This window comes from Oncorhynchus mykiss, chromosome 16 (assembly GCF_013265735.2).
Source record: "Oncorhynchus mykiss isolate Arlee chromosome 16, USDA_OmykA_1.1, whole genome shotgun sequence".
NCBI classification, from domain to species: Eukaryota; Metazoa; Chordata; class Actinopteri; order Salmoniformes; family Salmonidae; genus Oncorhynchus; species Oncorhynchus mykiss.
In genome coordinates, this window is record NC_048580.1 from 69,569,704 (window position 1) to 69,591,080 (window position 21,377).

At 44.1% G+C, this 21,377-nt stretch overlaps 1 protein-coding gene and 1 long non-coding RNA gene across 4 annotated transcripts in view; both read right to left on the bottom strand.

The window, feature by feature from the left end:
- Positions 1 to 2,149: 2,149 nt before the first annotated feature.
- On the bottom strand, positions 2,150 to 6,140 carry LOC118939576. The gene is made up of 2 exons (XR_005036611.1): positions 5,106 to 6,140; positions 2,150 to 4,973 (listed from the first exon to the last, which is right to left on the bottom strand). It is a non-coding gene; the product is annotated as an uncharacterized LOC118939576 (long non-coding RNA).
- Positions 6,141 to 7,970: 1,830 nt separating this feature from the next.
- The window catches only part of LOC110491172 (solute carrier organic anion transporter family member 4A1), an 88,344-nt gene continuing 74,937 nt past the window's right edge, over positions 7,971 to 21,377 (bottom strand). For all 3 annotated transcript variants that reach the window (XM_036947669.1, XM_036947672.1, XM_036947670.1), the window contains exon 13: positions 7,971 to 9,470. In XM_036947669.1, the coding sequence (XP_036803564.1) occupies positions 9,329 to 9,470 (142 nt within the window). In that variant the 3' untranslated portion in view covers positions 7,971 to 9,328. The remainder of the gene's footprint in view (positions 9,471 to 21,377) is intronic.

Here is a 21,377-nt window from a genome sequence, read left to right on the forward strand (position 1 = left end):
AGGAAAGAGTGATTGAGAGCAAGAGCAACAGATAAACAAAGATAAACAAAAACAGAGAGAGAGAGAGAATGAGAGAGAGAGAGAGAGAAGTAGGAGGCAATAAATAAACCGCCATGTCACTAGTGTCTGACTGGACATGTTGTGGTGAACACGGTGACTTCAACAGCTGAAGAACAGGGCTCATTCGAAATGAGTGTCCATCCTAATCATGGTGGATGTCGAGGAAAAGGAAGCCTTCTGACAGAAAAATCTATTATACCTCTCCATTCACATTACCGTAGGTGTTCATGGTTTTAGGCATAGCCACTGCAGCACGACATAAAAAAAAAGAGTGGACAATTTGATTTGTCGCATGTGCCAGATACAACAGTGAAATGCTTACTTACAAGCCCTTAACTTACAATGCTTTAAAAAGTTTTAAGAAATATAAGTGTTAAGTAAAAAATAGAAAATAAAAGTAACAAATAATTCAACAGCAGCAGTAAAATAACAATAGCGAGGCTATATACAGGTGGTACCGGTACAGAGTCAATGTGGAGACTATATACAGGGGGTGCCGGTACAGAGTCAATGTGGAGGCTATATACAGGGGGTACCGGTACAGAGTCAATGTGGAGGCTATATACAGGGGGTACCGGTACAGAGTCAATGTGGAGGCTATATACAGGTGGTACCAGTACAGAGTCAATGTGGAGGCTATATACAGGGGGTACTGGTACAGAGTCAATGTGGAGACTATATACAGGGGGTACTGGTACAGAGTCAATGTGGAGGCTATATACAGGGGGTACCGGTACAGAGTCAATGTGGAGGCTATATACAGGGGGTACCGGTACAGAGTCAATGTGGAGGCTATATACAGGTGGTACCAGTACAGAGTCAATGTGGAGGCTATATACAGGGGGTACTGGTACAGAGTCAATGTGGAGACTATATACAGGGGGTACTGGTACAGAGTCAATGTGGAGGCTATATACAGGGGGTACCGGTACAGAGTCAATGTGGAGGCTATATACAGGGGGTACTGGTACAGAGTCAATGTGGAGACTATATACAGGTGGTACTGGTACAGAGTCAATGTGGAGGTTATATACAGGGGGTACTGGTACAGAGTCAATGTGGAGGCTATATACAGGGGGTACTGGTACAGAGTCAATGTGGAGGCTATATACAGGGGGTACCGGTACAGAGTCAATGTGGAGGCTATATACAGGGGGTACTGGTACAGAGTCAATGTGGAGACTATATACAGGGGGTGCCGGTACAGAGTCAATGTGGAGGCTATATACAGGGGGTACCGGTACAGAGTCAATGTGGAGGCTATATACAGGGGGTACCGGTACAGAGTCAATGTGGAGGCTATATACAGGTGGTACCGGTACAGAGTCAATGTGGAGGCTATATACAGGGGGTACCGGTACAGAGTCAATGTGGAGGCTATATACAGGTGGTACCGGTACAGAGTCCATGTGTGGGGGTACCGGTTAGTAATGAGGCTATATACAGGTGGTGCCGGTTAGTAATGAGGCTATATACAGGTGGTGCCGGTTAGTAATGAGGCTATATACAGGGGGTACCGGTTAGTAATGAGGCTATATACAGGGGGTGCCGGTACAGAGTCAATGTGTGGGGGTACCGGTACAGAGTCAATGTGGCTATACACAGGTGGTGCCGGTTAGTAATGAGGCTATATACAGGGGGTGCCGGTACAGAGTCAATGTGTGGGGGTACCGGTACAGAGTCAATGTGTGGGGGTACCGGTACAGAGTCAATGTGTGGGGGTACTGGTTAGTAATGAGGCTATATACAGGGGGTGCTGGTTAGTCGAGGTAATATGTACATGTACAGTAGGTAGAGTTAAAGTGACTATGATATAGCCGTCTACAGTGCTGGGAATTTTTTTTTTTCCATTCTCCTCCAGTCTAAGAAAGACATCGCAGTAACCCCCACCCCCAAACTACTTCCTGTGGCTATGGCCTTAGGCTTTCAATGGCAGGATGATGGGAACTGGGTGCTACAGAAGGCTGGGGTCGTCATGGATACCTGTTGCCACCTAGTGGTTAAAACAGTCAGAAACATGTGAGGTCATAAAACAAACTGTAATTTTCCACTGAATTATCATATGAAAAGTAGTACACTCAATCGCATGTCCTTTTACAACTTTTATTTTGTTTAAAAAACATTCAAATTCTGCCCATAAAAACTATTTTCAGTCTTATAGTAAGATTGCATTGCTAAGCCATTTCTTCACAATGTGCTTGTTGTCCCCATCCAGAACCACTATCTGGAGGACCAAGGCAAGGTGCTTATGACAACAGATTCACATACACAGAAAATCCTTCACAACACCAACTATTAGAAGAAACAGAATACCCCCCACACAGTAACGGGTCACATTTGACAGTCTCAAATCCTATTAAAACGCACAGTTTTGTATGAAGGGGTTGTGTGCTCTGATGTTTGTGTGGCTGAGTAATGGAGTTACTCACCGTTTTGATCTTGCTAGTGGTAAACAGGGGGGCCGGAGGTCAATTCCATTTAAATTTCAGTCATATAAGGATGTGCACTGAAATCCCAGTTATCTTCAATGTATTTCAATGAGGACCATTTGGAATTTGGTCTACTTTCTGAATTAACTGGGAATTAAATGGAATTGACCTCAAACCTGGTAATCAGGAGGGGGGGGGGTCCTTCATATACGGCTACTGTTTTGTTAAATGGTATATTGATGCTGAAGGGTAGATTACTACTGTCTTTAAAGGGGAAGGGTAGATGACTACTGTCTTTAAAGGGGAAGGGTAGATGACTACTGTCTGTAAAGGGGAAGGGTAGATGACTACTGTCTATAAAGGGGAAGGGTCAATGAATACTGTCTATAAAGGGGAAGGGTAGATGACTACTGTATTTAAAGGGGAAGGGTAGATGACTACTGTCTTTAAAGGGGAAGGGTAGATGACTACTGTCTATAAAGGGGAAGGGTCAATGAATACTGTCTATAAAGGGGAAGGGTAGATTACTACTGTCTTTAAAGGGGAAGGGTCAATGAATACTGTCTATAAAGGGGAAGGGTAGATGACTACTGTCTTTAAAGGGGAAGGGTAGATGACTACTGTCTATAAAGGGGAAGGGTAGATGACTACTGTCTATAAAGGGGAAGGGTAGATGACTACTGTCTTTAAAGGGGAAGGGTAGATGACTACTGTCTTTAAAGGGGAAGGGTAGATGACTACTGTCTTTAAAGGGGAAGGGTAGATGACTACTGTCTTTAAAGGGGAAGGGTCAATGAATACTGTCTATAAAGGGGAAGGGTAGATGACTACTGTCTATTAAGGGGAAGGGTAGATGACTACTGTCTTTAAAGGGGAAGGGTAGATGACTACTGTCTTTAAAGGGGAAGGGTAGATGACTACTGTCTATTAAGGGGAAGGGTAGATGACTACTGTCTTTAAAGGGGAAGGGTAGATGACTACTGTCTTTAAAAGGGAAGGGTAGATGACTACTGTCTATAAAGGGGAAGGGTAGATGACTACTGTCTTTAAAGGGGAAGGGTAGATGACTACTGTCTGTAAAGTGGAAGGGTAGATGACTACTGTCTATAAAGGGGAAGGGTAGATGACTACTGTCTTTAAAGGGGAAGGGTAGATGACTACTGTCTGTAAAGTGGAAGGGTAGATGACTACTGTCTTTAAAGGGGAAGGGTAGATGACTACTGTCTTTAAAGGGGAAGGGTAGATGACTACTGTCTTTAAAGGGGAAGGGTAGATGACTACTGTCTGTAAAGTGGAAGGGTAGATGACTACTGTCTGTAATGGGGAAGGGTATATTTGTCTGTGGAAACCCTTTAAAACTCTGTTTCTATTCCAGATGATGGTCTCTATCAGTGTCTGGTCTTACAATAGTGCCACAATTATCTATCATTTAGGAAATTGTTGCCTTTGCTTTGGGGTCAACTGTTGACCTAATGAATATTTTGTTATACAGGACATCTGTGTGTCTGGCTACTGTCAATAAGTACAGCTGAATGAGTATGAAATACATTCCCTCTCAGCACTTAAAGGAAAATGACACCGAAACGCTTTTTGGAGATACAGCCGTTGTGATGCATTTTGAATTACATGATGCAGCGTTTTGCAATATATAATTAAAATGGCATCATACCGGCTGTATTTCTGTATTTTGAAAGTTATGTTTCTTTAAAACTTGATTGCTGACGTGCAAAACATTTTAGGATTATATCAACAATGGACTAACTAAATAAATACCAAAATATGGTTTGTGTGTGGAGTTTTACTTTAATGTCACTATGGGAAACAACCATTGAGCCTGAGTTTGAATAGTTTTCTTTCACATTGTCACAGGGTTTGCAAAATAATACTGACAGTTTTTCCCAATTGTTAACACACTAAAACTGGCCCATGAGGCACAATGACCCAAATATGTAACCCATTTAGCAGAAGCAGAAAACCAAATCTGCAATACTACTGGCACAGATTGAAATTCTATAACCAACATTTGGCAAAACATTTTGGCAAAACCTTGACAACTAAAATCTCTTGTGTTCAAATGAAAAGCAACACTGTTCAACAAGCTAAGCTCAATTACCAATTGATCATTTTCACTCTCCACATGTTCAAACACGATTTGCATAAATGTTCAACTTTGCACTCAAACCTTTTGGTATGGACAACAAGACCACAGGTGAGTACTCCTGTGTTTGGAGAACAATGGAAGCAAACTTAGCAGGGAGAGTTGGAGATAGAGGTGAGGAATAAGGAAGACCAAGAACAAGGAGAACAAGAGTCTCGGCGACTGTGGTGGACCATGTGGTCAACCATGGTTTGACCTTGAGAGGCTGGGCAGACCATGTAGTCAACCGTGGTTTGACCTTGAGAGAGGCTGGGCAGACCATGTGGTCAACCATGGCTTGACCTTGAGAGATGCTGGGCAGACCATGTGGTCAACCATGGTTTGACCTTGAGAGAGGCTGAGCAGACCATGTGGTCAACCATGGTTTGACCTTGAGAGAGGCTGAGCAGACCATGTGGTCAACCATGGCTTGACCTTGAGAGATGCTGGGCAGACCATGTGGTCAACCATGGTTTGACCTTGAGAGAGGCTGTGCAGAGAGTGCAGCCCAATCTGAGCCACTTCCCCGTAGCATCCATCATCCGGACGTTCCACAATGAGAAGAGGTTTGTACTGCAGACATTGGACCTCTCTTCTACTTTTACTACTTGACAGTAGTACAACATAAAGCACAGTAAAGACTGTAGATTCCAATACATACTGTAAAGGGAAACAAAGTAAATGGTTCATGTATTACTTACTGTATGTATGAAATTGGGAGCTATACTACTTTGTAACATGTTTATCTTGTATACTGTATTACTGTAGTGTTTACTGTACTGTATGCTATTTAGTTGTTATAGAACTGAAAGACGACCACCACGTACGTACATGTCTATTTACAGACAAACAGGAGGCTGTAACCCTGGCATCTTCCATAACATCAGAGAGAGTTTATCAACCACAGACCCCATCCTTAACAAACACCATCTCCAGATGAAGCACATCTACAGAGTCATATTGGAAAGGAATCACCAGATTGAGTGAAGAGTGAAGGATAAATAGTAGGAATGTGTGCGTAATGTTCTGGTATTACACTCTAGAAACATTAGAGACTCGTTGATGTTGCCAGTGAACTTTACCATACAGCAATTATAGTATTTTCTGTCATTTTAGAGAATCATGGAGATGGACGCAAGTCCCATCCCCCAGGAACTCATTCATAGATGAGGCTGGATTCCATTTAGTGAAGTCGAGGAGGAGAGGAAGGGACATCATTGGTCAACGCGCCATCATTAAGGTGCCTGGCCAGCACGGGGGAAATGTCCCCACATGCCCAGCCATGAGCCATAATGGGGTCCTCCACCGCCATGCCACCCTTGAACCATACAACACTGCCCATCTCCTTCATTTCCTGAACACCTTACGTGACAATGTTTTTCAGCCAGAGCAGAGAGGGCCAGGTGATCCTGAGCAGAGAGACGCCAGGTGATCCTGAGCAGAGAGGGCCAGGTGATCCTGAGCAGAGAGGGCCAGGTGATCCTGAGCAGAGAGACGCCAGGTGATCCTGAGCAGAGAGGGAGGGGTGATCCTGAGCAGAGAGGGCCAGGTGATCTGAACAGAGAGACACCAGGTGATCCTGAGCAGAGAGACACCAGGTGATCCTGAGCAGAGAGACGCCAGGTGATCCTGAGCAGCAAATGTATGTTCTGATTTGGGACAACATGAGTTTCCATCGGGCTGCTTAGGTCCACAACTACTTCCATAACCATCCCAGGTTTACAATTCTCCCACCATATTCCCCATTTCTCAACCCCATTGATGAGTTGCTTTCAGCATGGCGGTGGAAGGTGTATGTTCACAAACCCCATGAACGTACGGCCCTTCTCCAGGCAATGGAGGTCTGTGGTGACGTTCCATCAGAGTCCTGTCAGGGGTGGATGCGTCATGCCAGAAGATATTTCCTCCGCTGTCTGGCCAAGGAGAATATCACCTGTGATGTTGATGAAAATCTGTTGCTGGACCAAAACAACAAACATTGTCTTTTGCAATGTGGTATTTGTTTCTTGACTTATGATTTTATACAGTTTATATAATATATAGTAGAGTATAGGCTTATTTTTCTTCCTTTGCATATGCAAAATATATTTACTGTATTTTAGCATTTTTACTGTGTGCTTACAGTATAATGTTTGACATGTATTGAGTCACACACAGACAATCTACAATATAACAACAACATCTTAGTCTTTAAACTGAAATAGGTTCTGATACTGTCAACCCCCTGATCTGTCTCTGTGCTTGTCTCCACCCCCCTCCAGGTGTCGCCCATCTTCCCCATCATCCACTGTGTACTTAGAACTGGTCAAGCTTGGTCAAGCTTACTGTCCTGACCCTGAACCCACCTGATCACTCTGCCTGACCCTGAACCCACCTGATCACTCTGCCTGACCCTGAACCCACCTGAACACTCTGCCTGACCCTGAACCCACCTGATCACTCTGCCTGACCCTGAACCCACCTGATCACTCTGCCTGACCCTGAACCCACCTGATCACTCTGCCTGACCCTGAACCCACCTGATCACTCTGCCTGACCCTGAACCCACCTGATCACTCTGCCTGACCCTGAACCCACCTGATCACTCTGCCTGACCCTGAACCCACCTGATCACTCTGCCTGACCCTGAACCCACCTGATCACTCTGCCTGACCCTGAACCCACCTGAACACTCTGCCTGACCCTGAACCCACCTGAACACTCTGCCTGACCCTGAACCCACCTGAACACTCTGCCTGACCCTGAACCCACCTGATCACTCTGCCTGACCCTGAACCCACCTGATCACTCTGCCTGACCCTGAACCCACCTGATCACTCTGCCTGACCCTGAACCCACCTGAACACTCTGCCTGACCCTGAACCCACCTGATCACTCTGCCTGACCCTGAACCCACCTGATCACTCTGCCTGACCCTGAACCCACTTGATCACTCTGCCTGACCCTGAACCCACCTGATCACTCTGCCTGACCCTGAACCCACCTGATCACTCTGCCTGACCCTGAACCCACCTGATCACTCTGCCTGACCCTGAACCCACCTGAACACTCTGCCTGACCCTGAACCCACCTGATCACTCTGCCTGACCCTGAACCCACCTGATCACTCTGCCTGACCCTGAACCCACCTGATCACTCTGCCTGACCCCGAACCCACCTGATCACTCTGCCTGACCCCGAACCCACCTGATCACTCTGCCTGACCCCGAACCCACCTGATCACTCTGCCTGACCCCGAACCCACCTGATCACTCTGCCTGACCCTGAACCCACCTGATCACTCTGCCTGACCCTGAACCCACTTGATCACTCTGCCTGACCCTGAACCCACCTGATCACTCTGCCTGACCCTGAACCCACCTGATCACTCTGCCTGACCCTGAACCCACCTGATCACTCTGCCTGACCCTGAACCCACCTGATCACTCTGCCTGACCCTGAACCCACCTGAACACTCTGCCTGACCCTGAACCCACCTGATCACTCTGCCTGATCCTGAACCCACCTGATCACTCTGCCTGATCCTGAACCCACCTGATCACTCTGCCTGACCCCGAACCCACCTGATCACTCTGCCTGACCCTGAACCCACCTGATCACTCTGCTTGACCCTGAACCCACCTGATCACTCTGCCTGATCCTGAACCTACCTGATCACTCTGCCTGATCCTGAACCCACCTGATCACTCTGCCTGATCCTGAACCCACCTGATCACTCTGCCTGAGCCTGCCTGCCGTCCTGTACCTTTGCCTCTGTTGCTGTAATAAACATTGTTACTTCGACACGGTCTGCGCCTGGGTCTTACCTTCATCCCGATAGATAGATAGATAGATAGTGTTTTGAACATGTCACACCGGTGTGATCTCAGTTGTCACTAAGTTTGATTAATTTGATGTATGTGTGTCTCCTTTTGTATTCAGAGTTTCCCTTTGAGCAGGGAGTACATGATCTTGATCGCTTGTGTTTCATTTTGCAAGACGTCTGTGGGGTTTGGGGGAAATTGGCTGTTTTTGTGTTTAGAATTTTGAGTACCTGAGATGTAGTTTCAGAGAACATGTCTCAATAACAATCGGGAAAAACTGTAATACACGTGTGGTCGGAAAGTAATACATATCACAGTACACAGTACATCAGTACACAGTACACAGTACATCAGTACACAGTACATCAGTACACAGTACACGAGGACACACACAGTAAGCACGAAGCCGATTGAAGTTAACGTCCAACAAAATTGGATAAGGTAAATGGATTGGTGAATCACAAAGAAGGTGATGGTTGGTACATAATACGTATTCACAGAAATGCACACGGTAATGTACACAGAAATGTACACGGTAATCTTGCAGTGAAAACACAATCCATGTCAATGCAACAAAGCACCACTCTGCTGTTTCAGCTTGTATGCCTCTTCTTCATCCAACAGCAACAGTGGAGCGTAATATAACGGAGGCGCGTTAAAACACAGTCACATACCGAGCCTCCTCATGCATTCCTTTCATCTAAACACATCCACACTTACAATACACACACACAGTAAACCTATCGGTCTTGACTCCCCCTCAGCTCTTGAAGGCACTGTGTTGTGGTCCGTCTCCATAGCAGCAGAGCAGCATATAGTCCACGGTGTTCAGATCAAAGTCTCCTTTGAAACCAATGAGAGGCATTGGCCAACGACTCTCACTGGCGCCTCAGCACACTTCAGCCCAACGACCTTCCTTCGCCATTAGGAGACCGCTCCACGGTAATGACATTGTCAGACTGACGTTGGACAGTAGGCCTCACAGGCTGCAGGAGAAGAGGGCTACGGTTTGAACCCTCCTTCCAACTCCTAGACCTGGAACTATTAAAACAAAAAAAAAAGTATCATTCTAACCGAACAGCAGACTCTGTGTGACAATTTAAGATGACAAGTTGTTAATTCCTGAGTCCAAGAAAGAGAGGAAAAAAAGAGAGAGGAATACAAGTATCAAATGTATAGTTTGAATGTACTGGGTAAAGTGATTTTCTCAATGTATCATTATGGTCACACCATCCATTGTTGTTTCTGTCTGGTCAATGATATTTATGTATGCAATCTCCACTCTGTCTATGTATACACTGCTCAAAAAAATAAAGGCTCATCCAGGATGGCATGTCAATGCGAGCTGTGGCGAGAAGGTTTGCTGTGTCTGTCAGCGTAGTGTCCAGAGCATGGAGGCGCTACCAGGAGACAGGCCAGTACATCAGGAGACGTGGAGGAGGCCGTAGGAGGGCAACAACCCAGCAGCAGGACCGCTACCTCCGCCTTTGTGCAAGGAGGAGCACTACCAGAGCCCATGCCAAATGACCTCCAGCAGGCCACAAATGTGCATGTGTCTGCTCAAACGGTCAGAAACAGACTCCATGAGGGTGGTATGAGGTCCCGACGTCCACAGGTGGGGGTTGTGCTTACAGCCCAACACCGTGCAGGACGTTTGGCATTTGCCAGTGAACACCAAGATTGGCAAATTCGCCACTGGCGCCCTGTGCTCTTCACAGATGAAAGCAGGTTCACACTGAGCACATGTGACACGCCGTGAAGAACGTTCTGCTGCCTGCAAATTCCTCCAGCATGACCGGTTTGACGGTGGGTCAGCCATGGTGTGGGGTGAAATTTCTTTGTGGGGCCGCACAGCCCTCCATGTGCTCGCCAGAGGTAGCCTGACTGCCATTAGGTACCGAGATGAGATCCTCAGACCCGTTGTGAGACCATATGCTGGTGCGGTTGGCCCTCGGTTCCTCCTAATGCAAGACAATGCTAGCTAGACCTCATGTGGCTGGAGTGTGTCAGCAGTTCCTGCAAGAGGAAGGCATTGATGCTTTGGACTGGCCCGCCCGTTCCCCAGACCTGAATCCAATTGAGCACATCTGGGACATCATGTCTCGCTCCATCCACCAACAGGCTGTCCAGGAGTTGGCGGATGCTTTAGTCCAGGTCTGGGAGGAGATCCCTCAGGAGACCATCCACCACCTCATCAGGAGCATGCCCAGGCGTTGTAGGGAGGTCATACAGGCACGTGGAGGCCACACACACTACTGAGCCTCATTTTGACTTGTTTTAAGGACATTACATCCAAGTTGGATCAGCCTGTAGTGTGGTTTTCCACTTTAATTTTGAGTGTGACTCCAAATCCAGACCTCCATGGGTTGATAAATTTGATTTCCATTGATCATTTTTGTGTGATTTTGTTGTCAGCACATTCAACTATGTAAAGAAAAAAATATTTAATAAGAATATTTCATTCATTCAGATCTAGAATGTGTTATTTTAGTGTTCCCTTTATTTTTTTGAGCAGTGTGTATATATATATATATATATATATATATATATATATATATGAATGTGTGTATTTCATTTGCAAGGTCCTTGCCTCTGCTGTCTGTACAGTATGATGGGTTTCCATACAGTACGTGTGAAATATCTATTGTTCCAATAAGTATGGTAATGTTTGAAATACTGTGTTTGATTCTCAGAACGTGTGTGTATTTGATCATGTCGGTGTATTTAATGTTCAGTAATGTGTCCCTGTGTGTATTTGATCATCCAGGTGTAATGTTCATTAATGTGTCCCTGTGTGTATTTGATCATCCAGGTGTAATGTTCATTAATGTGTCCCTGTGTGTATTTGATCATCCAGGTGTAGTGTTCATTAATGTGTCCCTGTGTGTATTTGATCATCCAGGTGTAATGTTCAGTAATGTGTCCCTGTGTGTATTTGATCATCCAGGTGTAATGTTCATTAATGTGTCCCTGTGTGTATTTGATCATCCAGGTGTAATGTTCAGTAACGTGTCCCTGTGGGTATTTGCCAAGAGTCATAAATGTAATGTCTGCAAACAGACCCGACAAGAGAGCCATGACTCAACAGTATCCATGGAAACTGATCCTTTGTCCCACAATCCTATCTCCCACATAGTTTGTCTTTTACTTCAGTCTCTTCTCGCGTGACCTTGCTTAGTTCTTTAGTACCGCTTGATGAAGAACGCGGTGGCTATTAAAATTTATTTTATTTTTATTTATTTTACCTTTATTTAACCAGGCAAGTCAGTTAAGAACAAATTCTTATTTTCAATGACGGCCTAGGAACAGTGGGTTAACTGCCTGTTCAGGGGCAGAACGACAGATTTGTACCTTGTCAGCTCGGGGATTTGAACTTGCAACCTTCCGGTTACTAGTCCAACGCTCTAACCACTAGGCTACCCTGCCGCCCCAAAAAAAAAAATGCATCAATGTGTTTGGTCCAATGGTCTCTGTGTCAATGTTTCTGTGATTTGAGTGAGTGAGGGAAAAATCCTTGTTTCAGTCACATGAATTCAATCCCCTGGAATTGAAAAAGCTTCAATATTTGAGGGTCTGAGTGAAGTGTCAGAAGGTTAATGGAGATAGTTATAGTATATTCGTTGTTTCTGCTGGGAGAGTAAGAGGATGAGAGTGTGTGTGTGTGTGTGTGTCTGTGTGTGTGTGTGTGTCTGTCTGTCTGTGTGTTTGAGGAAGAGAGAGATACAGGGAGTGAGAGAAGACATGTCATTTGCTTGGTTATGTGTGTGTACATGTGATACATGCAAGTGATTTTGAAATCAAATGATAGCGTTGTTCACCTGTTGTTTAAAAAAAAAAAACATCTTAAGAAACATTTCAATAAAAGTCATATACATTTCTATTCCATTTACAAAAGTACCAAAACAAAACCCATAAGACTAGATTTACAGAAGGGCTAGTGAGTGAAGAGACACAACAGTAAGACTAGGAAGGTTTAAGGTTACACACACTATCACGTGGCGGTAAAGTCCATGGTGGGATCAGGTGGGAGAACGAAGGAGAGAAGATGGAGGCATTTGGGTCCATCAAAAATGAATACATTTAAAACATAAAAAACATGAGGAATGTAAAATTGCCAACACAAGTTCTAAAGAGTCATGTGATCGTAACGTAAACAATAAAGACAAAAAAATATACTGTAAAGTGTTCTAGAACAGGGCAATTTGATGGGGGATTGTTTGGTCAGGGAAAACTAATTCTGAATCATCAGCTATATCCTCTACCTCGGTGCTGTCCAACCCTCTTCCTGGAGATCTACTGTCCAGTAGGTTCAGTCCAACCCTCTTCCTGGAGATCTACTGTCCAGTAGGTTCAGTCCAACCCTCTTCCTGGAGATCTACTGTCCAGTAGGTTCAGTCCAACCCTCTTCCTGGAGATCTACTGTCCAGTAGGTTCAGTCCAACCCTCTTCCTGGAGATCTACTGTCCAGGAGGTTCAGTCCAACCCTTTTCCTGGAGATCTACTGTCCAGTAGGTTTTCAGTCCAACCAAGTGGTAGAGGTTAATGGTTCACTGTCTCAGGCAAAACCAATGAGTTGTGGCATTCCACTGGGGAGCGTGCTTGGGCCTCTGCTGTTTTTATTGTATATTAACGATATGAAAGATGCTTGTTCTTGCCGTCTTTTTCTTCATGTGGATGACTCTACACTTCTGGTGTCTCACAAAAGTAAAACTATGTTGGAGAGCATACTTAGCACAGAGCTTACTAGCATTAGCAAATGGCTTGGAGATAATAAGCTATCTCTGCACTTAGGGAAAACTGAAGTAATTATTTTTGGATCCAGACCTAAATTGAGTAGGTTCTCTAAAATCAGTGTGGAATTAAGGGGTCCGGTGTTGACTACTAAAATCTCTGTTAGCTACTTGGGATGTATCCTTGATGGAAGCTTGGGAGGTGTGAGCATGGCCAATAAGGTGCTATAGGGAAGGTTAATGCCAGGACTATGTCTTTGGCTAGAATGTCCAAGCTGCTTGATAAGGACTCCATGAAAGTGCTAGCTACTGCCCTCATTCAATGCCATTTTGATTATGCTAGTACTTCCTGGTTTGGGGGCTTATCTAAACTTATGAAGGGGAAGCTCCAGATAGCCCAGAATAAGCTGATCAGGGTAGTATTGAAGGTGAGTCCACGTATTCACATAGGCAGCAGCTGCTTTCAGGAACTAAACTAATCTTTCCTGGAGATCTACTGTCCTGTAGGTTTTCAGTCCTACCCTCTTCCTGGAGATCTACTGTCCTGTAGGTTTTCAGTCCTACCCTCTTCCTGGAGATCTACTGTCCTGTAGGTTTTCAGTCTTACACTCTTCTTGGAGATCTACTGTCCTGTAGGTTTTCAGTCTAACCCTCTTCCTGGAGATCTACTGTCCTGTAGGTTTTCAGTCCTACCCTAATGTAGCATATCTGATTCAGCTAGTTAAGATCTTGTTGAGCAGCTAATATGTAGAATCAGGTGTGTTAAATTAGGGTTGGACTGAAAACCCACAGGACTGTAGATCTCCAGGAAGAGGATTGGACTGAAAACCCACAGGACGGTAGATCTCCAGGAAGAGGGTTGGACTGAAAACCCACAGGACGGTAGATCTCCAGGAAGAGGGTTGGGCAGCCCTGCTCTACTGCATATACAAAGATGTCTGGGACAATACCAAATCATGTGAAAACAATCAAATTAAATGAATACATGAACAAGAGTGCTGTTAATTTCTATCATAAATTATCTGGAAAAATAAGATCCCAAAACAGAAAACGGATTGGGGCAATGATACTTGGCACACTTGGAGGTTTGGAGAAGATGCCTGCTGTCTTATCTTTATATTACAACTCATTTATTGCTTTATGATATCTGACTAGTTGAAGGACACGTGGACAGGATGATACCACACCATGGATCTGTCTAGTCCAGGAGTGGACAACTCCAGTCCGAGGGCCTGATTGGCGTCACAATTATGCCCCAGCCCCAAGCCTGACTCCAATAATCACCTAATCATGATCTTCAGTTTAGAATGCAATGTGATTAATCAGCTGTGTTTGTTAGGGATGGAGAAGAAGTGTTATACCAATCAGGCCCTCGAGGAGTTGTCCACCCCTGGACATACAGTGCCTTGCGAAAGTATTTGGCCCCCTTGAACTTTGCGACCTTTTGCCACATTTCAGGCTTCAAACATAAAGATATAAAACTGTATTTTTTTGTGAAGAATCAACAACAAGTGGGACACAATCATGAAGTGGAACGACATTTATTGGATATTTCAAACTTTTTAAACAAATCAAAAACTGAAAAATTGGGCGTGCAAAATTATTCAGCCCCCTTAAGTTAATACTTTGTAGTGCCACCTTTTGCTGCGATTACAGATGTAAGTCGCTTGGGGTATGTCTCTATCATTTTTGTACATCGAGAGACTGATTTTTTTTTCCCATTCCTCCTTGCAAAACAGCTCGAGCTCAGTGAGGTTGGATGGAGAGCATTTGTGAACAGCAGTTTTCAGTTCTTTCCACAGATTCTCGATTGGATTCAGATCTGGACTTTGACTTGGCCATTCTAACACCTGGATATGTTTATTTTTGAACCATTCCATTGTAGATTTTGCTTTATGTTTTGGATCATTGTCTTGTTGGAAGACAAATCTCCGTCCCAGTCTCAGGTCTTTTGCAGACTCCATCAGGTTTTCTTCCAGAATGGTCCTGTATTTGGCTCCATCCATCTTCCCATCAATTTTAAACATCTTCCCTGTCCCTGCTGAAGAAAAGCAGGCCCAAACCATGATGCTGCCACCACCATATTTGACAGTGGGGATGGTGTGTTCAGCTGTGTTGCTTTTACGCCAAACATAACGTTTTGCATTGTTGCCAAAAAGTTCAATTTTGGTTTCATCTGACCAGAGCACCTTCTTCCACATGTTTGGTGTGTCTCCCAGGTGGCTTGTGGCAAACTTTAAACAACACTTTTTATGGATATCTTTAAGAAATGGCTTTCTTCTTGCCACTCTTCCATAAAGGCCAGATTTGTGCAATATACGACTGATTGTTGTCCTATGGACAGAGTCTCCCACCTCAGCTGTAGATCTCTGCAGTTCATCCAGAGTGATCATGGGCCTCTTGGCTGCATCTCTGATCAGTCTTCTCCTTGTATGAGCTGAAAGTTTAGAGGGACGGCCAGGTCTTGGTAGATTTGCAGTGGTCTGATACTCCTTCCATTTCAATATTATCGCTTGCACAGTGCTCCTTGGGATGTTTAAAGCTTGGGAAATCTTTTTGTATCCAAATCCGGCTTTAAACTTCTTCACAACAGTATCTCGGACCTGCCTGGTGTGTTCCTTGTTCTTCATGATGCTCTCTGCGCTTTTAACGGACCTCTGAGACTATCACAGTGCAGGTGCATTTATACGGAGACTTGATTACACACAGGTGGATTGTATTTATCATCATTAGTCATTTAGGTCAACATTGGATCATTCAGAGATCCTCACTGAACTTCTGGAGAGAGTTTGCTGCACTGAAAGTAAAGGGGCTGAATAATTTTGCACGCCCAATTTTTCAGTTTTTGATTTGTTAAAAAAGTTTTAAATATCCAATAAATGTCGTTCCACTTCATGATTGTGTCCCACTTGTTGTTGATTCTTCACAAAAAAATACAGTTTTATATCTTTATGTTTGAAGCCTGAAATGTAGCAAAAGGTCGCAAAGTTCAAGGGGGCCGAATACTTTCGCAAGGCACTGTATATAGGTATAATAGGTATAATAACAGTAAGTACCTTTCAATATTTGTGGTCTATAGTTTATATTATGATATGAAAATGATGTGCTGTAACTGTGTTAGTGCAAGACAACAGGGTTGTTTTACGAGTGTTAAACGCCTCTTTCTTTCATCCCTCAATATAAGGAATGCTTCAAACTGAGGGTATGACATTCACTATAGATACTGCTCCATGTCCCATACTATACTGTCCCATTCTATAGATACATGTCCCATACTATACTGTCCCATACTATAGATACTGTCCCATGTCCCATACTATAAATACATGTCCCATACTATAGATACATGTCCCATGTCCCATACTATAAATATATGTCCCATACTATAGATACTGCCCCATACTATAGATACTGTCCCATGTCCCATACTATAAATACATGTCCCATACTATAGATACATGTCCCATACTATAGATACTGTCCCATGTCCCATACTATAAATATATGTCCCATACTATAGATACTGCCCCATACTATAGATGCTGTCCCATGTCCCATACTATAGATATTGTCCCATACTATAGATAATGTCCCATACTATAGATACTGTCCCATACTATAGATACTGTCCCATGTCCCATACTATAAATACTGTCCCATACTATAGATACTGTCCCATGTCCCATACTATAGATACCGCCTCATGCGAGCAGGCCTTTCTAATCGACCTGGTCCGGGTATCCTGGAAGGATATTGACCTCATCCCGTCAGTTGAGGATGCCTGGTCTTTCTTTAAAAGTAACTTCCTCACCATTTTAGATAAGCATGCTCCGTTCAATAAATGCAGAACTAAGAACAGATATAGCCCTTGGTTCACTCCAGACCTGACTGCCCTCGACCAGCACAAAAACATCCTGTGGCGGACTGCAATAGCATTGAATAGTCCCCGCGATATGCAACTGTTCAGGGAAGTCCGGAACCAATACACGCAGTCAGTCAGGAAAACAAAGCCCAGCTTCTTCAGGCAGAAATTTGCATCCTGTAGCTCTAACTCCAAAAAGTTCTGGGACACTGTGAAGTCCATGGAGAACAAGAACACCTCCTCCCAGCTGCCCACTGCACTGAGGCTAGGTAACACGGTCACCACCGATAAATCCATGATTATCGAAAACTTCAACAAGCATTTCTCAACGGCTGGCCATGCCTTCCTCCTGGCTACTCCAACCTCGGCCAACAGCTCCGCCCCCCCCGCAGCTACTCGCCCAAGCCTTTCCAGGTTCTCCTTTACCCAAATCCAGATAGCAGATGTTCTGAAAGAGCTACAAAACCTGGACCCGTACAAATCAGCTGGGCTTGATTGGACCCTCTATTTCTGAAACTATCCGCCGCCATTGTCGCAACCCCTATTACCAGCCTGTTCAACCTCTCTTTCATATTGTCTGAGATCCCAAAGAATTGGAAAGCTGCCGCAGTCATCCCCCTCTTCAATGTGGGAGACACCCTGGACCCAAATTGTTACAGACCTATATCCATCCTGCTCTGCCTATCTAAGGTCTTCGAAAGCCAAGTTAACAAACAGGTCACTGACCATCTCGAATCCCACCGTACCTTCTCCGCTGTGCAATCTGGTTTCCGAGCCGGTCACAGGTGCACCTCAGCAACGCTCAAGGTAATAAACGATATCATAACCGCCATCGATAAAAGACAGTACTGTGCAGCCGTCTTCCTCGACCTGGCCAAGGCTTTCGACTCTGTCAATCACCATATTCTTATCGGCAGACTCAGTAGCCTCTGTTTTTCTAATGACTGCCTTGCCTGTTTCACCAACTACTTTGCAGACAGAGTTCAGTGTGTCAAATCGGAGGGCATGTTGTCCAGTCCTCTGGCAGTCTCTATGGGGGTGCCACAGGGTTCAATTCTCGGGCCGACTCTTTCCTCTGTATATATCAATGATGTTGCTCTTGCTGCGGGCGATTCCCTGATCCACCTCTACGCAGACGACACCATTCTGTATACTTCTGGCCCTTCCTTGGACACTGTGCTATCTAACCTCCAAACGAGCTTCAATGCCATACAACACTCCTTCCGTGGCCTCCAACTGCTCTTAAACGCTAGTAAAAACCAAATGCATGCTTTTCAACCGTTCGCTGCCTGCACCCGCACGCCCGATTAGCATCACCACCCTGGATGGTTCCGACCTAGAATATGTGGACATCTATAAGTATCTAGGTGTCTGGCTAGATTGTAAACTCTCCTTCCAGACTCATATCAAACATCTCCAATCTAAAATCAAATCCAGAGTCGGCTTTCTAATCCGCAACAAAGCCTCCTTCACTCACGCCGCCAAACTTACCCTAGTAAAACTGACTATCCTACCGATCCTCGACTTCGGCAGTGTTAATCTGCTAAATTGTAATTATTCGCCTACCGCCTCATGCCTTTTGCACACAATGTATATAGACTATTTTTTCTACTGTGTTATTGACTTGTTCATTGTTTACTCCATGTGGAACTCTGTGTTGTCTGTTCACACTGCTATGCTTTATCTTGGCCAGGTCGCAGTTGTAAATGAGAACTTGTTCTCAACTAGCCTACCTGGTTAAATAAAGGTGTTGTCAACTAGCCTACCTGGTTAAATAAAGGTGTTCTCAACTAGCCTAACCTGGTTAAATAAAGGTGTTGTCAACTAGCCTACCTGGTTAAATAAAGGTGTTGTCAACTAGCCTACCTGGTTAAATAAAGGTGTTGTCAACTAGCCTACCTGGTTAAATAAAGGTGTTCTCAACTAGCCTACCTGGTTAAATAAAGGTGTTCTCAACTAGCCTAACCTGGTTAAATAAAGGTGTTGTCAACTAGCCTACCTGGTTAAATAAAGGTGTTGTCAACTAGCCTACCTGGTTAAATAAAGGTGTTCTCAACTGGCCTACCTGGTTAAATAAAGGTGTTCTCAACTAGCCTACCTGGTTAAATAAAGGTGTTCTCAACTAGCCTACCTGGTTAAATAAAGGTGTTCTCAACTGGCCGACCTGGTTAAATAAAGGTGTTCTCAACTAGCCTACCTGGTTAAATAAAGGTGTTCTCAACTAGCCTAACCTGGTTAAATAAAGGTGTTGTCAACTAGCCTACCTGGTTAAATAAAGGTGTTCTCAACTAGCCTACCTGGTTAAATAAAGGTGTTGTCAACTGGCCTACCTGGTTAAATAAAGGTGTTCTCAACTAGCCTACCTGGTTAAATAAAGGTGTTCTCAACTAGCCTACCTGGTTAAATAAAGGTGTTGTCAACTAGCCTACCTGGTTAAATAAAGGTGTTGTCAACTAGCCTACCTGGTTAAATAAAGGTGTTCTCAACTAGCCTAACCTGGTTAAATAAAGGTGTTGTCAACTAGCCTACCTGGTTAAATAAAGGTGTTGTCAACTAGCCTACCTGGTTAAATAAAGGTGTTCTCAACTAGCCTACCTGGTTAAATAAAGGTGTTGTCAACTAGCCTACCTGGTTAAATAAAGGTGTTCTCAACTGGCCTAACCTGGTTAAATAAAGGTGTTCTCAACTAGCCTACCTGGTTAAATAAAGGTGTTCTCAACTAGCCTACCTGGTTAAATAAAGGTGTTGTCAACTAGCCTACCTGGTTAAATAAAGGTGTTGTCAACTAGCCTACCTGGTTAAATAAAGGTGTTCTCAACTGGCCTACCTGGTTAAATAAAGGTGTTCTCAACTAGCCTACCTGGTTAAATAAAGGTGTTCTCAACTGGCCTAACCTGGTTAAATAAAGGTGTTCTCAACTAGCCTACCTGGTTAAATAAAGGTGTTGTCAACTAGCCTACCTGGTTAAATAAAGGTGTTGTCAACTAGCCTACCTGGTTAAATAAAGGTGTTCTCAACTAGCCTACCTGGTTAAATAAAGGTGTTCTCAACTAGCCTAACCTGGTTAAATAAAGGTGTTGTCAACTAGCCTACCTGGTTAAATAAAGGTGTTCTCAACTAGCCTACCTGGTTAAATAAAGGTGTTCTCAACTAGCCTACCTGGTTAAATAAAGGTGTTGTCAACTAGCCTACCTGGTTAAATAAAGGTGTTGTCAACTGGCCTACCTGGTTAAATAAAGGTGTTCTCAACTAGCCTACCTGGTTAAATAAAGGTGTTGTCAACTAGCCTACCTGGTTAAATAAAGGTGTTCTCAACTGGCCTACCTGGTTAAATAAAGGTGTTGTCAACTAGCCTACCTGGTTAAATAAAGGTGTTCTCAACTGGCCTACCTGGTTAAATAAAGGTGTTCTCAACTGGCCTACCTGGTTAAATAAAGGTGTTGTCAACTAGCCTACCTGGTTAAATAAAGGTGTTCTCAACTAGCCTAACCTGGTTAAATAAAGGTGTTGTCAACTAGCCTACCTGGTTAAATAAAGGTGTTCTCAACTAGCCTACCTGGTTAAATAAAGGTGTTCTCAACTAGCCTACCTGGTTAAATAAAGGTGTTCTCAACTAGCCTACCTGGTTAAATAAAGGTGTTCTCAACTGGCCTAACCTGGTTAAATAAAGGTGTTCTCAACTAGCCTAACCTGGTTAAATAAAGGTGTTGTCAACTAGCCTACCTGGTTAAATAAAGGTGTTCTCAACTAGCCTACCTGGTTAAATAAAGGTGTTGTCAACTAGCCTACCTGGTTAAATAAAGGTGTTGTCAACTAGCCTACCTGGTTAAATAAAGGTGTTCTCAACTGGCCTACCTGGTTAAATAAAGGTGTTCTCAACTAGCCTACCTGGTTAAATAAAGGTGTTCTCAACTAGCCTACCTGGTTAAATAAAGGTGTTCTCAACTAGCCTACCTGGTTAAATAAAGGTGTTCTCAACTGGCCTACCTGGTTAAATAAAGGTGTTCTCAACTAGCCTACCTGGTTAAATAAAGGTGTTCTCAACTAGCCTACCTGGTTAAATAAAGGTGTTCTCAACTAGCCTACCTGGTTAAATAAAGGTGTTCTCAACTAGCCTACCTGGTTAAATAAAGGTGTTGTCAACTAGCCTACCTGGTTAAATAAAGGTGTTGTCAACTAGCCTACCTGGTTAAATAAAGGTGTTGTCAACTAGCCTACCTGGTTAAATAAAGGTGTTCTCAACTGGCCTACCTGGTTAAATAAAGGTGTTGTCAACTAGCCTACCTGGTTAAATAAATATGTTCTCAACTGGCCTACCTGGTTAAATAAAGGTGTTGTCAACTAGCCTACCTGGTT